This window comes from Oncorhynchus tshawytscha, linkage group LG06 (genome assembly GCF_018296145.1).
Source record: "Oncorhynchus tshawytscha isolate Ot180627B linkage group LG06, Otsh_v2.0, whole genome shotgun sequence".
NCBI lineage: Eukaryota > Metazoa > Chordata > Actinopteri > Salmoniformes > Salmonidae > Oncorhynchus > Oncorhynchus tshawytscha.
The window spans coordinates 19292544-19314276 of NC_056434.1; the positions used below are offsets into that span (position 1 = coordinate 19292544).

Below are 21733 nucleotides of genomic sequence, written 5' to 3' on the forward strand. Positions count from 1 at the left end.
GCTTGCATTCCCTATGTGGATGTATAGCAGTGGAGCCTCCTCAGAGGAGGAAGGGGTGGACCGTCTTTCTCAGTGAATTTCAGAAAAATAGAATTAGTGAAATATTTGAAAAGTTATCCTTTTTAGATAAAACTATACTAAATATGTGACTGACTGCCTTGATTCGGTCTTATGTAGCAACATTTGAAGTGATGTTTTTACGTTGGATAAAAGCAGAGACACAGAGCTACAAAATTGTATATTATACACTGCATTTGAGGAACAATTGGAAAGTAATTCTGCTTCAAAAGTTGAAAAATTGTAACCTCAATTTTGAGAAAATGGCCAGTGAATGTTTTGGTATCTACTGGAGAGCTCTGCTTTGTCTACACCCATTCAACATCGCTCACACCCCTTAAGCTTTAGCTCCACCAACATCTTAAAGGGTTGATCGGAGCATTCTGTGCTAACAACAGCAGTCAAGCACCCAAGCTAACTGGCTAACATTTGTCGCAGTGACATTCTATTAAAATGGACACTTGCATCGTGGAGTCATTTGTTAAGACATGTAGCTAGCTAATTGCTAAACAATTAACCATAATCACAACTCATGACGTTACTACCCTGCATGAATCTACAGGAAGCTAACCAACCAGGTTCTATGTTAACTAGCTAACATTAGCCTATAACAAGCAAAGCAAATGGCTCTGAGATATTAATAATAAGATTATACACGTAACGTTAGCTAGCGAGCCAGCCAGCTAACGTTAGCTAGCTAGCGAACAGTACACTTTAACTTTAAATGAAAATACCCCCCTCCATTTGTTCAGGGAGACATTATTCCATTTCTGTTAGTCACATGTCTGTGGAACTTGTTCAGTTTATGTCTCAGTTGTTGAATCTTGTTATCTTCATAAAAAATGTTAAGTTTGCTGACAATTAATGCAGTTGACAGTGAGAGGAAGTTTGAAAAAAAAATTTTTTTTAGTTTATGTAGGCTACATTTGTCCTAGCGCTAACTGAGAAAAGATTGAGGTAACACAAGGTCATATTTTTATAACTCTCGGCTGACATAAACTACAATATGAATTAGCTAATAGCAATTACTATTATAATTAATCACATCACAGGTGAGCTCACCATTTAACGAAATAATTGAGTAAAACACTTTCTAGAAATTTAAAGTGATTCGACGATGGGTAGGTTCTGCGCACCGCCATGCTTTTTTCTCTCACAAAAACCAAAGATAATAAGAGAAGACAAGATGAGTTTGGTCTGTTTGTAGTATGCATGTTGAAGGGGGTGTGTCGTCTACCATCGTTCACATCCCACCATTCACTTCCGGAAGTTGAGTGAACCCTTACTCACCTCATAGCATCTTTGGTCCGACAGACGATTACGTGACACCCAGAATGCATTGTATGTCAACAAACATGGCTCCACACATAGCTGGAATTAGCTTAGCTCATCATAATCAGTACAACCTTCAAATAAATATTTTACATACATAATTTGTGCCCATTACAATCTACTCAAGAATTGGAATGCATGATTTGTCAATAGTACTTGAACATGTGAATAAAACAGTAAGTATATAAATTATTACCACACAAAACATTTTCTGATAGTGATTTATTGATACAAGTTGCTCGTGCAAGCAGTCAATCACGTAACCTCTCACTCCCACTCTGAGCCATTTGGTGTTGTTGTTTATGTATTAGCAATTAGCATTAGCAATGTCTTCCAAAAGGAGTCAGCTCACAAATGTGGAAATTCTGGAGATTTTTAAAATTCTGACAATGAGTCTGAGTACGAAAGTCAGGAATCGGATTCTGATAGTGAGGAGCTGCCCCCAACCTTGCAGCCATTGAATTTGAGGACTCCTTGTCCGCTAACGAAGTCCCAGGTCCCTTTGAAGATGCTGGTGGTGATGGAGGCAGACTGACTGGATGAAGTACAGGAGTTCTGTGGTAGCTGGAAGGCCACCAGCCATTTCACCCCTCCTGGCCCTGCTGTTTGCTTTAATGAGTCCCAGTCTGGAGTGCAACGCCCTTACCATTTCCATCTGAGGCAGAGTGCTTCAAGTTGTTTCTTACAGAGGAGCTGGTGGGAGACATGGTAGAGGAGACCAATCGCTATGCCTTGGAGCTACAGCAGAAGAGAGAGCCAAGAGTTAGGGGGAAACTCTCTAAATGGGTGACAACCACAATTAGTGAAATGTATACCGTCCTGGTGACAGTCCTTCTCATGGGATAGTAAATAAGAACTCCCTAAGAGAAGACTGGAGCACAGATCCTATGTTTGCAACTCCCTTCTTTTCCACCCTCTTTTCCCAAGACCGCTTCCTAGTTCTGCTGCAATGCCTGCATTTCGTCAACAATGCTACTGCCATCCTAAATGACCTGTTATACAAAATAAGAAATATTCTTACCTGCCTGACATCAGCATTTGGTCGGGTCTTTGTGTCATACAAGGACCTATGCATTGATGAGTCCCTGATGTTATGGAAAGGTAGGCTGGCGTTACGTCAATATATTCCCTCCAAATGACACAGGTTTGGGGTCAAGTTCTTTGTCATGTGTGACGTGAAGACAGGATTTGTCCAGAACATTATAGTTTACACAGAGTCCATCACTGACATCCAACATTATGAGGGGCTTGGGGTGTCCGGGTCCGTGGTGATGACCATGCTGTCTCCTCATCTCGGCAAGGGACACACTTTGTATGTGGACAATTGTTAAAGCAGTTCCACACTCTTCCAGCATCTGCTCTCCAACATCACAGTGGCCTGTGGCACAGTCAGGTCGAACAGGAAGGGGATGCCAGCATTCGGATGCAGGAAGATGCAGAGAGGGGACGTGGAGTTCAAGGAGAACGGTCAACAGCTGGCAGTAAAGTGGCATGACAAACGAGACGTCCATGTCCTCTCCACTGTCCATACAGCAACCATGTCCGTCACAGGGAAGGTGGACCACCTGACGGGAGAGAGAGAAATCAAACCAGACTGCGTGCTTGACTATAACCTCATAATGGGGGGCAGTGGATAAGGCGGACATAATAAACAGCTTTGTGGAATGCACTCAGAAAACGACCAAGTGGTATAAGAATATATTTTTCCATCTGATCAACACTGCTGCCTTCAATGGCCACATAGTTCACCGCCAACTAATTACTGAACAAGGTATTTTTTGTAACTGGACATACAGTTCACATACCGAAACTATTATAACGTACTTACTTTGATAGAAATGCAGCCTGGATTTGAACCAGGGGCTCTGTAGGGACACCACTAGCACTGAGATGCAGTGTCTTAGACCTCTGCGCCATTTGGGAGTCGTAAGGCCAGGGTAGCTTCAAAATACAACACAAGCTAATACTTCTCTGACAAAAGTAGCATTGTTGTACAGAGCTAATAGAGGAATGTAGCTAGCTACCTAAGCATTGAATATAACACCATAAAGGTTTAGAAAATGAGTAACATTACCTCGCGTGTCCGCGGTTATAAGGAATATAGACAAATATAATGCTCCATACATACAGTGAGCTACAGTAGAAACGACATAACACGACATACAGAAACTATTTTAACGTAATAAGGCACTTACTTTGATAGAAACGCATGCATTTCCAAAGTTATTATTGTTAATGAAAACCACAATGACTGCGATGGGGGCAACAGACGGAAAATGTGAACATATGTGTGCAGATACTGTTCTGATGGGAGATGCGAAAATGTCTGCAGACTTGAACTGCACAAACAATTGGGAAGTGCTTGGGGAATTTTGTCCAGGTCAGAAATGTGTAAAAAAATGAATTGTCCACAAAAGTAAAATAGGACTACTTTTATGTGAATGAATGAGGAGGCGGAACACACCTCAATTCAAACTGTTCTTATTTTGCCTGTGCTTAGCTCCATCCTGTTTCTTTTTATCCTGAAAAACTCCCCAATATTTTCCGATGTTAAGCATACCCATACCCTGATGCAGCCACCACCATGTTTGAAAATAAGGAGGCAGTTAATCTGTGATGTGCTGTGTTGGATTTGTCCGAAACAGAAAGCTTTGAATTTAGGTCAAAAAGTGTATTCCTTTGCAATGTTTTTTGTTGTTGCAGAATTATTTTAGTGCATTGTTGCATACAAGATGCATGTTTTGGAATATTTTTATTTTGTATATTTGTATTTTTCTTTTCACTCTGTAATTTAAGTCACTACAATGTTGTTGATCCATCCTCAGTTTTCTTCCATCACAGCCACTGTCACCAATGGCCTCATGGTAACATCCCTGAGCAGTTTCATTCCTTTTCTGCAGCTCAGTTCAGAAGGTAGTGTATACATAATCGACAGCATAAATATTAACTTGACCATACTTAAAGAGATATTCAATGTCTGATTTGATATTGTTACCCAACCAACAATCAATGCCCTTCTTTTTTAGGCTTTTTTAAACACTCCCTGGTCTTTGTAGTTGAATCAGTGCTTGAAATTCTATATTTGACTGAGGGACCTTACAGATGTTGATTGCATGTGGAACAGAGGAAGGGTTAGCCATTTAAAATCATGCCAACCCCAACTATTTCACACAGTGAGCATTTAACATATTATGTGATTTGTTAAGCCAAATTGTACTTCTAATTTAGGGTTGCCTAACCAAATGGGCTGAAAACGTATGCAATTACTATATTTTAGTTATGTAATTGTACTAATACAAAAACAAGTTGTATACTAGAGACATTATAGTATTTTGAGTAAATTGTAGAAAAAAATTACAATTACATCAAATTTAACCCCACTTTGTAACACAATAAAATTTGAAGAAATCCAGGGGGTTAGAATACTTTTACAAGGCACTGGATACTTATAGTGTACTTGGACACTCACAGAGTTTCATAAAAAAAATCTAATTTATTCAACTTTAAAATCACTCCAAGTGTAGCTTTTGAAATTGATGGACAGTTTTCATGAGTGTGTTTAAGTTTAATGATAGTGGACATAAGGTAAACTTAGACTGAACTATTAATTTAAAGTATACATTTAATAAGTGTTTTGAAGTGTAAAGATAGTATATTTATAGTACACGTTAAGATATACTAGAAAGTACATCTCATATTTGAAGTATATTATTTGCATTTTTTTGTATATTTAAGTATACTTCAGTATACTTTAATGTATTAAAATATACTTTTTTCCCTTTGGGAATGCCTTGACATAATGATGCAAGAAAATACAGCAATTAGTAAAACCATACAATTGTGGTGGAGTTTAATATCAAATATCCTCCCTAGACTCTAGTTGTGGTTGTTATTTCATTTTTGATAATGAGGATTTTTTTTTTCATGACCATGGATTTCCTTTGTTTATTTTATCTCCGGCAGTATTAACATATTGCAAGGGGCAGAATAGTTATTCCAAAGCTGCAAGAATACAAGCCTTTCATGCCAAATGAGACAATGTTTTCATTGCATTGTGCCATGGCATGCATGATTCTGGACTGAGGTTAAGGCTCTCATCGTGACCTCTTAATTTGATAGTCTGAGGCAAGGTCTGTAGCTTACCTCTACTACAAATAACATTTAGTATAATTTAACTTGAAATGCAGACAATTAGATCTGTTCATGTTACCTGATGAAATTGCTGTACAATATGATCTTGCTGCCATCTGATGCACATTCACATGTCATAAATCAGCACTGCACAGCTCTCCCTGTACTATGCCGTGCCTTGATTGTATTACTGTTGATGATATCTGGAAATGTGCATGTACACCCTGGCCCATCTACCGTTGCTAGCCCCAATTCTGACTTAATGCTATGATTTCTGCTTCATTGTTTTCTGCTCCCGTAAAAGCCTGGGTTTTCTGCATGTTAACACTAGAAGCTTATTACCTAAATGGATCAATTGGAAGTGTGGGTTCAGAGCTCCAATGCAGATGTGTTGGTCATTACTGAGACGTGGTTAAGGAAGAATGTTTTGAATACTGATGTTAACCTTTCTGGTTATAACCTTTTTTGGCAAGACAGATCCTCCAAAGGTGGGGTAGTGGCAATCTTTACCAAGGATCACCTTCAGTGCTCGGTTGTCTCCATCAAGTCTGTCCCCAAACAATTTGATTTGCTGGTTTTAAGGATTAAACTTTCAAATAGCTCTTTGTTGACTGTTGCTGGGTGCTATCGTCCTCCATCAGCACCGGCCTGTACCCTATCTGCCCTAAGCTCTTTCCTGGCCCCTTACACCAAGTCTGAATTTGTCCTGCTTTGTGACCTAAACTGGGACATACTTAAACCACCTGGCCAAGTCCTAACGCAATGGGACTCCCTACATCTTTCTCAGATTATTCCCAATCCCACAAGGTATGACTCCAAACCCCCAGAAAAGGCTACTCTTCTTGATGTTATCCTCACAAATAATCCTGATAGGTATCAGTCTGGTGTTTTCTGTAATGACCTTAGTGATCACTGCTTTACAGCCTGTGTTCTTAATTGCTGGTCAGTGAAACAACTTGTCATAGACGCTTGGTAAAAAACTTTAATGAGCAAGCCTTCCTTCATGAACTGGCCTCTGTAAAATGGTATAGAATCAACTTCATCCCCTCTGTCGAAGACGCTTGGACCTTCTTTTTTAATATTTTCAGTGGTATTGTTAACAAACACCCCATAAAGAAAATGAGCATTAAAACAGGTTCAACCCCTGGTTCGAACGTGATCTTGCAGAGTTACTCCACCTCAAGAATTGCATTTGGCGAAAGGCTCGGCACACGCATACTCAGGCTGACTGGCTATCGTTCAGGAAAATGAGAAATAAGTGCACTCAGGCTATCCGGAAGGCCAAAGTTAGTTACTTTAAGGAGCAGTTCTCTCGCTCTCTCTCTGTGGGTCTAACCTCAAGAAGTTCTGGAAAATGGTTAAAGACCTGGAGAATAAACCCTCCTACTCACAGCTGTCCATGTCCCTTAAAGTTGATGATGTGGTTGTTACTGACAAGAAGCACATGGCTGAGCTCTTTAATCACCACTTCATTAAGTCAGGATTCCTATTTGTCTCAACCATGACTCATTGCCCGTCCAACATTTCCTCATCTCCCACCCCTTTTAATGCGACTGTCTCCCATGCTTCTCCCTCTTTTTTCCCTGCCCCGCTACAGAGTTTCTCCCTGCAGACAGTCACTGACTCCAAGGTGCTAGAGGAGCTCCTGAAATTTGACCGCAAAAAAACATCTGGGTCAGATGTTAGACCCTTTCTTCTTTAAGGTTGCTGCCCCTATCATTGCCAAGCCTATCTCTGACCTTTTTAACCTGTCTCTCCATTCTGGGGAGGTTCCCAGTGCTTGGAAGGCAGCCATGGTTTGTCCTTTATTTAAAGGGAGAGATCAAGCTGATCCTAACTGTTACAGGCCTATTTCTATTTTGCACTGTTTGTCAAAAGTGTTGGAAAAACTTAAATAATCAACTGACTGGCTTTCTTGATGTCTATAGTATTCTCTCTGCTATGCAATCTGGTTTGCGCTCAGGTTATGGATGTGTCACTGCAACCTTAAAGGTCCTCAATGATGTCACCATTGCCCTTGATTCTAAGCAATGTTGTGCTGCTATTTTTATTGACTTGGCCAAAGCTTTTGATATGGTAGACCATTCCATTCCATTCCCCACGCTCTTCTCAATTTACATCAACAACATAGCTCAGGCAGTAGGAGGCTCTCTCATCCATTTATATGCAGATGATACAGTCTTATACACAGCTGGCCCCTCCCCGGAGTTTGTGTTAAATGCTCTACAACAAAGCTTTCTTTGTGTCCAACAAGCTTTCTTTACCCTTAACTTCCTATGGCTGCAATCCCGTTAACGGGAGCGATTTGACAACAGCCAGTTGTCAACAGCCAGGGCGCCATTTTGAAAACATCAAACATCTCATAATTAACATTCCTCAAACATACATGTGTCTCATACCATTTTAAAGCTATTCTCGTTGTTAATCCCACCAAAGTGTCCGATTTCAAATATGCTTTTCAGCAAAAGCACTACCATCGATTATGTTAGGTCTCCACCAAACCACAATAAGCACAGCCATTTTCCAGCGAAATATAGCATTCACAAAAAGCAGAAATAGAGATAAAATTAATCACTAACCTTGAATTATCTTCATCAGATGACACTCATAGGACTTCATGTTACACAATACATGCATGTTTTGTTTGATAAAGTTCATATTTATATAAAAAAATCAGAGTTTACACTGGCTTATTAGATTCACTAGTTCCAAAAACATCAAGTGATTTTGCATAGCCACATCGTTTCAACAGAAATACTCATCATAAATGTAGATGATAATACAAGTTATACACATGTAATTATAGATATACCTCTCCTTAATGCAACCGGTGTCAGATTTTTAAAAAAGTTTATGGAAAAAGCAACCCCTGCAATAATCTGAGACAGAGCTCAGTACTGAAGCCAAATTAGCTGCCATGTTGGAGTCAACAGAAACCAGAAAATACATGATAAATGTTTCCTTACCTTTGATGAACTTCATCAGAATGCAGTCCTAGGAATCCCAGGTCCACAATAAATGACATAATTCAAACAGTTTTAGAAACTTCAGTGTTTTCTATCCAATACTAATACTAATATGCATATATTAGCAACTGAGACTGAGGAGCTGGCCGTTTACAATGGGCACCTTTTCATCCAAGCTACTCAATACTGCCCCTGCAGCCATAAAAAGTTAACCTTGTTCTCAACACCTCCAAAGGTCATGTGGTTTGGTAAGAAGAATTCCCCTCTCCCCACAGGTGTGATTACTACCTCTGAGGGTTTAGAGCTTAAGGTAGTCACCTCATACAAGTACTTCGGAGTATGGCTAGACAGTACACTGTCCTTCTCTCAGCACATATCAAAGCTGCAGGCTAAAGTTAAATCTAGACTTGGTTTCCTCTATCGTAATCGCTCCTCTTTCACCCCAGCTGCCAAACTAACCCTGATTCAGATGACCATCCTACCCGTGCTAGATTACAGAGACATAATTTATAGATCAGCAAGTAAGGGTGCTCTCGAGTGGCTAGATGTTCTTTACCATTTTTTGCCATCAGATTTGCAACAATGCTCCATATAGGACACATCACTGCACTCTATACTCCTCTGTAAACTGGTCATCTCTGTGTACCCGTCGCAAGACGGGTTGATGCTTGTTTATAAAACCCTCTTAGGCCTCACTCCCCCCTATCTGAGATATCTACTGCAGCCCTCATCCTCCACATACAACACCCATTCTGCCAGTCACATTCTGTTAAAGGTCCCCAAAGCACACACATCCCTGGGTCACTCGTCTTTTCAGTTCGCTGCAGCTAGCGACTGGAACGAGCTGCAACAAACACTCAAACTGGACAGTTTTGTCTCAATCTCTTCATTCAAAGACTCAATCATGGACACTCTTACTGACAGTTGTGGCTGCTTTGCATGATGTATTGTTGTCTCTACCTTCTTGCCCTTTGTGCTGCTGTCTGTGCCCAATAATGTTTGTGCCATATTTTGTGCTGCTTCCATGTTGTGTTGCTACCATGTTGTTGTCATGTTGTGTTGCTACCATGCTGTGTTCTCATGTGTTGCTGCCTTGCTAGGTTGTTGTCTTAGGTCTCTCTTTATGTAGTGTTGGCTCTCGTGTCGTGATGTGTGCTATGTCCTATATTTATATGTAATTTATTTATGTTTTTTTTTTTAAATCAATTATTTAAAAAAAATCAATTATACAGACGTATTAGAAGATTCATGATGGTCATTGGCAATTGTTATGTAATTTCCTTCACCTCAATCACATTGAAGAGAGGTCTGAAAATCGACTCCTTAAAGAGATTGAACAGGATCTTAAGCACTTACACGTTTGTAGGATATTGTATGTGTTAAAGAGATTGAACAGCATCTCAAGCACTTACACGTTTGTAGGATATTGTATGTGTTAAAGAGATTGAACAGGATCTTAAGCACTTACACGTTTGTAGGATATTGTATGTGTTAAAGAGATTGAACAGGATCTTAAGCACTTACACGTTTGTAGGATATTGTATGTGTTAAAGAGATTGAACAGGATCTTAAGCACTTACACGTTTGTAGGATATTGTATGTGTTAAAGAGATTGAACAGGATCTTAAGCACTTACACGTTTGTAGGATATTGTATGTGTTAAAGAGATTGAACAGGATCTCAAGCACTTACACGTTTGTAGGATATTGTATGTGTTAAAGAGATTGAACAGGATCTCAAGCACTTACACGTTTGTAGGATATTGTATGTGTTAAAGAGATTGAACAGGATCTTCTTAAGCACTTACACGTTTGTAGGATATTGTATGTGTTAAAGAGATTGAACAGGATCTCAAGCACTTACACGTTTGTAGGATATTGTATGTGTTAAAGAGATTGAACAGCATCTCAAGCACTTACACGTTTGTAGGATATTGTATGTGTTAAAGAGATTGAACAGGATCTTAAGCACTTACACGTTTGTAGGATATTGTATGACTGCTTTTATCTTTTCTTAAATGTTAAAAAAAACCAATTGTAGGATGTAACATATCATACAAAGTAGTTTACTCTTTACAGAATTGTGCACAAGTTTCAGGGAACCGTTTTAGCTCATGAGCGCTACTTTCAAAACTACTGGATGAAATTATACAAAATGTCTGTAACATCACTTTAAGGGATGTGTGTGCCATTGTACATGGGAGTTTTTCAAAGAGAAGAACATACAATGTTATATTTTTAAGCAGATTAAGTTTATTCAACAATTAGAATATTTAGAGTATTGGCACCAATAGTTCAATAAATAAACATGTTCCTCTTTTTTTATGATTCTATCTAAATAAATAAACCATAACTTAAGCTCCAATAAATATACATGATCTATAATACAGATGCATTGCATCAACTTTACTGCAGTTGGTCAACGTAGTCCAACAATGCCAGAGCTGTAGGTTGTCGTTTGTCATTTCCCAAACATTCTCTTCTTATTTTGAGAGAGCATTCTAGGTAGGCCAAGAGAGGAAACAAAGGAATCCTTAGGGAATTTCAACCCATAGATATATTTTAACGCTGTGTAGTCTTAGTAAATTGTGATGGCAAATATAGGGGTTATGAAAATATGTAATGACAAATACATATCATCAACATTAAGACAACAATTTGTTTTCTAGTTGCTCCTTTCTCTTAAATTGTCAAACATTTGAATAGGCAAAACTAAATTGCATGTCTTTATTAGTCCTTAAAAAATGCATTATTTGATTGAGATGTCCTCAACAACGTAGAGCATTTGTAACATGCCAGAGATATGCTCATTTCTATACATGTAAGGTGGCATTAAAAGCCCGTTCATTTTAGTGCACAAACCTAGTAATGGTTCTCACTATATAGCATCATGTCACCTCAAGCTTGAAGAGCTCTAGGCATAATTATCCTCTCACTAGCAGCAGCTACAGCTAACCTGCATAGTGACTGTCTGTGTACTGATTGTTCAGAGAGTGTGGAATCCTTTGGTTTTTAAGCACATTTAGTCTTGAGGCTATATTGGTCCCTGGCTGGGGAGGCCTGTTTTCTTGGCTTAACGCCAGCATGGGCCTTTAATTACCTGTCTGCTCTAATTATTTGATTGGTCTTAACTTAAAGAGCGACTGCCTTTCAAAAGCAATGAATCCCTTTTAAAATGGCCTATGTTGCATCGATATGAGTCAGAAACAGTTATTCTACTGCCAAATTGACTGCAAAGTGTAAATAGGGTAATTTTGGTCATGAAGTCAGTCTCGTCTAAAACGGGTAAATGAAGGTTGAATTTTGATTTGACGATGTCCATTTGCCCACTAACATGGGGTGAACAGCTGTGGTGATTGCTTTCTATCCAATATAATAGACAGTGAGACAGACCTGCCCAGCAGCTCCGACTGTGTTTACATAAGACAACACGTCACACATCTTTTTAACTTGAGAAATACTACACCAAACACACTTAGTTAAATTGCACAACTAAAATATCCTCGACAAAAACGTCAAAATTAATGACAGATTCCTTGAGTTATCTTAGATACATTCTGGGGATTTGAAGAAGTAAAATAGGCGTTCCTGTCTACAGTCTCTCATGGGGGACAAACATCATTAAACAAATGCAGAATCGGTCAGAAAACACCGATTCACCACTGAACACCGAGAAAACACAGACTGAAATCTCATTGAGCAACAGAAAAACACACTTGCCAATCAGCGTGTTCAGTGGCTCTTGAAGAGATACTCCCACTGGCTTCAGACTATTCCATTTAAACCTAACTGTACCTCACACTACACTGTAGATGCTCAGGTAAAATCTATCATTTCGATACAGCACTCAGTCTATAATTATTTGTTTACAGTTTTCAAGATTGAGAGATATTTTCTGAACTCATGTCATTCGAGTACATTTTTTGGAATTGCTCTTGAACTTTTCGAAGGTGTGTTATTTTAATCTTATTATAAATATATTTGGCCACAATTAATCTAATGAATGATTTCCATTTGGTTTTCAGAAAATAACTCTGTTTGATGCAACACATATTAACACGTATTGCTGCTCAAACCTGTTCTGGTAACATTTATATTACATGTGTGGTTAAAACCAATGGCTACTCCTTTACATCTCCAGTGTTCTAGTGACAAAAAAATAGTAATGCTGCATGGTGGCTTGTATTTCTATCTCTTTCTCAGTGCTTTTGGCCAAGTCAGTTACAAAGGAGGTAAGTGGATTAAGGTAGTCTATTGCGGGTTTTGCGCAAATGGTATGGATTTGCAGAGGCTAATTCATGGTAAAACTAAAGCACAATCCCTCGCAGTCACATTTACAATGCAGCAGTCACCCATTTAATGCACTACTCTGTCTAGATGATCAAACCAGACTGCATTGCTGTATTACCATTGAAGTTATATTTCAGGAGCTCATAGTGATCTTGCTGTAGAAGGATAGGGATTTTTGATAGCACATTGTTTTTCTGCTGTATTGTTCTTTCTGGGAACTGGCTTCTTTATACAGCTATGGCCATTCCATTTGATTAACAAGCTGTTGTCATTAAGCCTAAATCACCCATACCGTCTCTATTTAGCATGCATAGAACAGGCTGTGGGCTAGCTCTTTTTTGTTTTACCCTACAGCTTCATATGCCAATATAGGCCATTATTTATTACTAAAATATCTCATTTTAGTCTGGTCCTAGTGATGAATACAGAGGAAGCTGTTGAAGAACATGTTCGTGTGGTTTTACATCGGATGTTGTCCATTATTGTTCAACATGAATGAGGTAGATTTTCAAAGTTCCTGATGAAGGCTAGAAATGTCATGATTCAGTTCATTACCTGTGATATGAAGGAGTGCCTATACACATAATATGAAGTGAAGCCTGCTATACATGTTTCTTCAAGCCTCTAGTCTTTCCTAGTACTGCTGTTGCTGCTCCATTGGACTTGCCTTCGTGATACCTCATGCGTTATCAATGGTGCAGATCAAGAAGTTGTGGAGAAGCACACTGTGGTAGCTTCATGTTGGTTTCATCCTTTTGTATACTGTACATGTCATCCTTGGCATTCCCTATATTATTCTACTATTTTCCATGTACACACTTCTACACACTAATTCCTGAAAAAATAAACCAGGCCTCTTACAAGTGTAGTATAAGAACAGACTTGCAGTGTACAATGCACTAGTTATACCTTAGCTGGTCTTTTGTATTGGTAGTGGAGCATTGCTACATAGTCCACAATCAAGCAACAAATCGTTACTTTAACTGTGATTGCCCCATGATGACAAATGTATAATCCTAGGACATACAATGTATAAACCAACAGAGAAATATCCCATGAAAGGCAAAGAAAGCTAAACAAACAAAATTAATGAACAGATGGTAGAATAGATGGTAGTTTCAAATGTCCGTATTCCCTGGCGTCATACTGTAGGAATCTATTCTTGTGTACTCCTGTTTTTTTTGTAGCAGTAGTTGTTGCATTTCCCATGTTCGATACAGTATCTGGAAAGCCAAAATGGTCACCATCTAGGTGTTATACACAACCGCACGCTAGAGCAGAAAACTCATGGAGCGTCTGGTATCTGTTACTGTTGTCCAAGAAGGAAATGTCATCGTACTCCTTGGGCCGGCAACAGGGGCTCCTCTCCCTCTTTGAGATGCCTTTCCTCATCCATTTTTCCAGTATGAGGTCGTAGTTGCGGCGGCTAGCATTACAGTTCCCACTGCAGTACCTGAAGAGCAGCGTTTCGTCGCTGTAGTAGCCCAGACCCAGCTCACTGACAGTCACTTCCACCTCCCGCAGGGAACATGGCTTCGATGCTTTCTTAGCTCGTTTAGTCCTTTTGCTCTGCCGAGCCTCCTGCCTGGCCTCCTGCTGTGCCTTCTTCTCCACCAGAGTCCCGATCACCTTCTTCAGCTCCCCCTCTGTAAAGCTCTGGAACATGTGCATGACTGCAGAGAAGAGATGAAGAGATGGTGATATGCCAAAAGAATATTCAACCATAAGAACCGTACAATACATCTGTTGTAGCTATAGCATGGCTTGTGGTACAATGAAGACCTTTGAATGTCTGTGAAACCACAGTCTCAAACATGTCAGTTTGGAAAATAAAAATATAAAAGACATTCGGTTGTTGGTACAGGTTTTCAAATGATAGGAATGTGACAAGCTAACAGCTACATCACATATACCTGTGAAATTTACTGGAACATACAGTGTAATGCTAGCTTTAGACTTTCCTTGACCCATTTTGTAGAGATTCATTGCAAACAATTGAAACATTTGAATCCTTGATTAGACCTGCATGGATCATTGGCTTGGTGAAGAATAAGTTATTGGTGGCTTGGTGAACAATAATCATCATTGAGCTTGGGTTTATCGCCAGTCCAGCTGCTAGCTATGTACTTGGCAGAGAAAGTAGAAAATATTTTCTGCTGAGTCTATAGAAATAGAATGTCTCCTTTCAGATCATGTCAATTTGTCTGGTACACCTGTGGCTGAGTATTTGTGTAAACGAGGTAGAGCAACTTTGTAAATATTGTTCAACATGTTAAACATCAGCACATTTACACATTAAATCAAATTTTATTAGTCACATGCGCCGAATACAACAGGTGTAGACCTGACAATGAAATGCTTACTTATAAACCCCAAACCAACAATTTGGTTACAAAAAGTAACAAGTAGTTAAAGAGCAGGAATGGCAAGACTATATACAGGGGGAACCGGTAAAGAGTCAATGTGCGGGGACACCACCGGTTAGTCGAGGTAATTGAGGTAATGTGTACATGTAGGTAGAGTTACTAAAGTGACTAGGCATAGATAATAACATAGAGTGGCAGCGGTGTAAAAGAGAGGGGGGCAATGCAAGTAGTATAGGTAGCCTTTTGATTAGATGTTCAGGTGTCTTGTGGCTTGGGGGTAGAAGCTGTTTAGAAACCTTTTGGACCTAGACTTGGTGCTCTGGTACCGCTTGCTATGCGGTAGCAGAGAGAACAGTCTCTGACGGGTGGCTGGAGTCTTTGACAATTTTTAGGGCCGTCCTCTGACACCGCCTGGTATAGAGGTCCTGGATGGCAGGAAGCTTAGCTCCAGTGATGTACTGGGCTGTAAGCACTACCGTCTATAGTACCTTGCGGTCGGAGGCCGAGCAGTTGCCATACCAGCCAGTGATGTAACCAGTCAGGATGCTCTCGATGGTGCAGCTGTAGAACCTTTTGAGGATCTGGGGACCCATGCCAAATCTTTTTAGTCTCCTGAGGGGGAATAGGTTTTATCGTGCCCTCTTCACAACTGTTTTGGTCTGTTTGGACCATGTTAGTTTGTTGGTGATGAGGACACCAAAGAACTTGAAGCTCTCAACCTGCTCCATTAGGAGTCAATGAACTTCTTTCCCATGCCCAATGCATTTGAACATCTGATCCAGAACCTCATGCCATAGGGATTACCAAATACCAAATCAATTCTGTCAAAATATGAGGTAAAACTTTATAGAACACTGAGAATTTACTTTTGTGGTCAATGGGCCTGTAGAGATCACATCATGTTTATGCGTTGACAGCATCAACGGTATAGACAAATAACACCTTTTTATTAATTGAAAGGGATTCCATTCACATTGTCATACTCAAGGTTTATGCAAACAAAGGCATATGCATATCAATTAAAGGAGCATCTACAGTTTAAACAAAAAACAGTCACCTCTCCTCTATTTTGGTTAAGAGCTGAGGGATTGGGCAGGAGAAATGTAACCATTCTCAAATTCATAGACATAACTATGGATGGAAGGACTGACCACCCATGAGATCAAGATTAGATTTAACCATGTTTTGAGGCTATACAGTGTTTGTTTAAAAATCTTTCTTTTGTTTTTACAAACAATGGAGTAAAATATTTGTATATTTGGGGTTGATGCGATACGACAGTTGAACTAAGTTGATGAGGCATTTATAAGTTATATTCTTCAAGAATCAATGGGTATATATAATTAATTTAAAAGTCTAAAAATTGATGAATCAATCGCAGGTTACCCCTTTAATTACGTTTTCAGGTATTTACTTCACAAGGTAATAAAAAATTATGCTCATCTGTCTGACAATTCTGTTCTACTATGCCCCTTAGGGTCTGTTCTAAAGATAGATAGAGCTGTAATTAACAGTTCATTCTATCCCCTCCAGGACACAACCTTTACTTAAAAGGCTTTTGAAACACCAGGGAGCTTGTTAAACACTAAACCCTACCAACTCAGACACTGTAATAGCCCTGCTTTCGCTTGCTGCACTGACTGATACTGTAATCAATGGTGGTCTTGAAGCAACAACACTTCGTTGTTCTTTGCATTCACAAATTAAACTGAAAAAGCCCTTCCCAAAGTGATTTTTTCCAAAATGGTTTGCGATTCAGTTGTTTGTATTGTGTGAAGATCTCTCCATGGCCTGGCAGTAGCATGAAAGATTATGTGATTAGGCTAGGTGATTAGGCTAGCAGATCTTACTCTTGACCTCGCCTAGAAAATCTCTATTGGATGATCTGAATAATGGTCTGAGAGTCATACTCTGAGTCCGGGCCAGAAAAAGGACACCAGATAGACATTTCGGTCTAGTAAAAATGACTTTGGAGAAATTCCCCTCAGTCAAGCTCTGTTTGCAACCTACTTTGTGGTAGTTTGAAAATAGAATGCCCATCAGCGGATGAGAGATAACAAGAACCCTCAGTAATGCGCAGTCCAAAGCCAAAGGGACAGTGTGTAAGGACAGTGTCTTAACACAAGGCCAGGTGGCTCTTATTTATTTTGAATTTATTTAACTAGGCATGTCGGTTAAGAACAAATTCATATTTACAATGACGGCCTACCAAAAGGTAAAAAGCCTTCAGGAACGGGGGATGGGATTAGAAATACAAATAAATAAAAATATAAGACAAAACACATATCATGACAAGAGAGACCTAAGACAACAACATAGCATGGCAGCAACACATGACAACACAGCATGGTAGCAACTGGGGTTGCACATTTTGGGGAATATTCAGAGGTGGAAACTTTCTGTGGGAATTAACGGGAATATATGTGAATTTTTGCATTGGATATACAGTTGAAGTCGGAAGTTTACATACACCTTATCCAAATACATTTAAACTCAGTTTTTCCCTCTCTTAGGTCAGTTAGGATCACCACTTTATTTTAAAAATGTGAAATGTTAGAATAATAGTAGAGAGAATGATTTATTTCAGCTTTTATTTCATCACATTCCCAGTGGGTCAGAAGTTTACAAACACTCAATTAGTATTTGGTAGCATTGCCTTTCAATTGTTTAACTTGGGTCAAACGTCTAAGGTAGCCTTCTACAAGCTTCCCACAATAAGTTGGGTGAATTCTGGCCCATTCCTCCTGATAGAGCTGGTGTAACCGAGTCAGGTTTGTAGGCCTCCGTGCTCGCACATGCTTTTCAGTTCTGCCCACAAATTGAGGTCACGGCTTTGTGATGGCCACTCCAATACCTTGAATTTGTTGTCCTTAAGCAATTTTTTGTCACAACTTTGGAAGTATGCTTCGGGTCATTATCCATATGGAATTGAGATGTTGCTTCAATATTTCCACATAATTTCCCTTCCTCATGATGCCATTTATTTTGTGAAGTGTACCAGTCCCTCCTGCAGCAAAGCACCCCCACAACATGATGCCGCTACCCCCATGTTTCACGGTTGGGATGGTGTTCTTCTACTTGCAAGCATCCCCCTTTTTCCTCCAAACATAACGATGGTCATTAGAGCCAAACAGTTCTATTTTTGTTTCACCAGACCAGAGGAAATTTCTCCAAAAAGTACAAACTTTGTCCCATGTGCAGTTGCAAACTGTAGTCTGGCTTTTTTATGGCGGTTTTTGAGCAGTGCCTTCTTCCTTGCTGAACGGCCTTTCAGGTTATGTCGATATAGGACTAGTTTTACTGTGGATATAGATACTTTTGTACCTGTTTCCTCCAGCATCTTCACAAGGTCCTTTGCTGTTGTTCTGGGATTGATTTGCACATTTCGCACCAAATACGTTAATCTCTAGGAGATAGAACGCCTCTCCTTCCTGAGTGGTATGACGGTGGCATGGTCCCATGGTGTTTATACTTGCGTACTATTGTTTGTACAGATGAACATGGTACCTTCAGGTGTTTGGAAATTTCTCCTAAGGATGAACCAGACTTGTGGAGGGCTACAGTTTTTTTCTGATGTTTTGGATGATTTCTTTTGATTTTCCAATTATGTCAAGCAAAGAGGCACTGAGGTTGAAGGTAGGCCTTGAAATACATCCACAGGTACACCTCCAATTGACTCAAATGTTGGCAATTAGCCTATCAGAAGCTTCTAAAGCCATGGCATCATTTTCTCGAATGTTCAAAGCTGTTTAAAGGCACAGTCAACTTGTATGTGTATGTAAACTTCTGATCCACTGGAATTGTGATACAGTGAATTATAAGTGAAATAATCTGTCTGTAAACAACTGTTGGAAAAATGACTTGTGTCATGCCCAAAGAAGATGTCCTAACCGACTTGCCAAAACTAAAGTTTGTTAGCCTTAACAAGAAATTTGTGGAGTAGTCGAAAAATGATTTTTAATTACTCCAACCTAAGTGTATGTAAACTTCCAACTTCAACTGTATTTACCATATCGTAGAGACAGAAACATACACCTTTAACCTTATCATACGTAGATATAATTGCAAATGATTAAATCCTTCCAATAGAAATAAAAAAAACTTTTTAAAAATTTGAACTTTAATTAAATGAGTTGACTCTTCACATGGTGGCACATTCACTGTCTTCAAACCCCCTGTCATAGACGAGCCAAGGCGCAGCGTGCATGTAATTCCACATCTTTTAATCAAGTTAAACTTTCACAAAAAACACACTTAAACAGAAACCAAATGTGACGCAACCGTGGCACACACAAACACACACAGCATTAGGTGGGAAAAAAGGCTGCCTAAGTATGATTCCCAATCAGAGACAAAGATAGACAGCTGCCTCTGATTGGGAACCACACTTGGCCAAAAACAAAGAAATAGAAAACATAGAATGCCCACCCATATCAAACCCTGACCTAACCAAATAGAGAAATAAATTGTCTCTAAGGTCAGGGCGTGACACATGGGATGATTTCATTGAACAACAAAAGAAAGGGAATATTGAGTGATCCCAATGACCCATCGCATCTCCCAAAACCGTTTTCAACATGCGTCTGTAAAATGATATTCCAGAAACTAAAGATTTGGTTGTCTTCCTCTCAGGCTTCCATGTCTTCTCCCTGGACCTTCTCATTGTCCACCTCTTGAACATCAGACTCCGAAGCCTCAACTTCATTGTCACTTTCCAACCTTGTTGATGATGGCTCGTTGTCAGGTTCAAAAAGACTCACATTTGCCCTGACGGCCACTCGTTTTTCAACCCTTGTATTGGTCAGCTTGTTGCGTGCTTTGGTGTGTGTGTTCTCTAACAAGGACCAGTTGCGCTCTGAGGTGGTTTATGTTGGTGTGATTTGGAGGATGGAGGCAACAGGGGAAAGGGTATGGGTTTCAGGTCGAAGTCTTCACGCTTTTTGATGTATTTCAGAACTGTAGTTTCCTCTGCTTGGAGCAACAGTGAAGTGGGCAGGGCAGTACTGATTTCTTCTCTTACATCTGCAAGCAGAGACTGAACATCAGACAGGATGGCATTGACTCCCTCAATCGTGCAACGGCTACTGCTATAGGTTTCAGGAGTTTCAGGCTGCTTACCACTCTCTCCCAAAATACATAATCCAGGAGGATCCTCTTGATGGGGGCTGTTCATATTGGCAGACTGTGATATGGCCATTTCTTGGAGAGACTCCTTCCCCTCCAGGAGACTGTCAAACTTGATGACAACACCACCCCAACGGGTGTTGCTGGGAAGCTTCAATGTGGTGCTCTTATTCTTCTCACTTTGCTGGGTGAGGTAGATTGCAGCTATAACTTGATGACCCTTTACATACCTAACCATTTCCATGGCTCTCTTGTAGAGTGTATCCATTGTTTTCAGTGCCATTATGTCCTTGCGGAGCCAATGGGTGTGATGTGAGGGTAGGACTCCTCCACTTTAGACCAAGCAGCCTTCATGTTCGGCAGCATTGTCTGTCACCAGTGCAAATACCTTCTGTGGTCCATGGTCATGGAGATTATGTAGTTAATTAGCTTTATCTGTACAGGTAAACTAATAATGGCCCCCAAACAAAGACTGGTTGATAATGTTCTAATTTACTGTAGACACATTTTAACACATAAAAAGTGTACATTCCCTTGACCGCTCTCCACCATAACGTTTTCTTTAGTGACCATTGAAATATGCAATCACATCAGAGCTTTAGCAAGGGTCAATCAGAACATCTAAACCAATCAGAACATCTGGACCAGAATGGTTGGTGACTGAAGATTATGGTTTTGCTTACATTCTGTCAAAATGTTGCTGATGCCATCTGTCGACCGCGCTTTGCGATGAGGTCCGATCAGGGAGGAAGAAGAGTTGGAGGAGGAGATGGAGGCGGAGGCGGAGTCTGATGTCCGCGGCGAAGACCAGTCCCAGGAGAGGAAGTGATGCGGCGGTGTGGGAACCATGATTCTAGTGAGGAAGAAGGACAGTGCTGTGCCACAAAGAGTCAAGGCGATGGTGGCACACTTCCATAACTTCATCTTAGAATGAGCATTGACACTCTGAAAGACAAGGAAACACAAGGGAAGAGGTTAGGGGGGACTGTTTTTACTGGAACACCCACAATGATGAAAGCACAGGAGTGACGGGACAAATACTTCATGCACTAAATGGCAAATACAGCTGCTTAGTTCCATAGTATCACACATGTACAGTGGGAATGGCCTCGTTGGCACAGGCGCCTCCATTTCAACAGATCTCATTCTCAAAATGTTATCACAAGTCTTATTACCATCAACAAAATACTTTGTCCCTCTGCTCAGGCCATTCTGCAATGACTGTTTCACAGGGGTGGATTGTCAGATGTGCTAAGTGTGGATTTGCCCAGATACTCTATGTCAACACACCTGTGTTACTCAATTCCGGCAACCCATGCATGAAGTCTCTGAACGCATTTATTTATTGTTTTTGTGTTTCAGTATATCAAAAGTGAGCAGAGAATAGCAGTCAGCGTACAGCTTGTGTAAACTCCCTCACAGAGCTTGCCCTTATTGTGAGCATGGATGGGATTCTCCTCTGGCATAG

At 40.0% G+C, this 21733-nt stretch overlaps 1 protein-coding gene and 1 pseudogene across 1 annotated transcript in view; one reads left to right on the forward strand and one right to left on the reverse strand.

Moving 5' to 3' along the window:
• The first annotated feature begins 2094 nt into the window (after nucleotides 1–2094).
• LOC112253276 lies at nucleotides 2095–6188 on the forward strand (annotated as a pseudogene).
• A 4495-nt stretch (nucleotides 6189–10683) lies between these two features.
• The window catches only part of LOC112252212 (neurturin), a 42102-nt gene continuing 31052 nt past the window's right edge, over nucleotides 10684–21733 (reverse strand). The window contains exons 2-3 of the mRNA XM_024423250.2: nucleotides 20949–21210; nucleotides 10684–14448 (exon numbers count right to left, since the gene is read on the reverse strand). Of these exons, the coding sequence (XP_024279018.1) occupies nucleotides 14030–14448; nucleotides 20949–21189 (660 nt within the window). The 5' untranslated portion in view covers nucleotides 21190–21210 and the 3' untranslated portion in view covers nucleotides 10684–14029. The remainder of the gene's footprint in view (nucleotides 14449–20948; nucleotides 21211–21733) is intronic.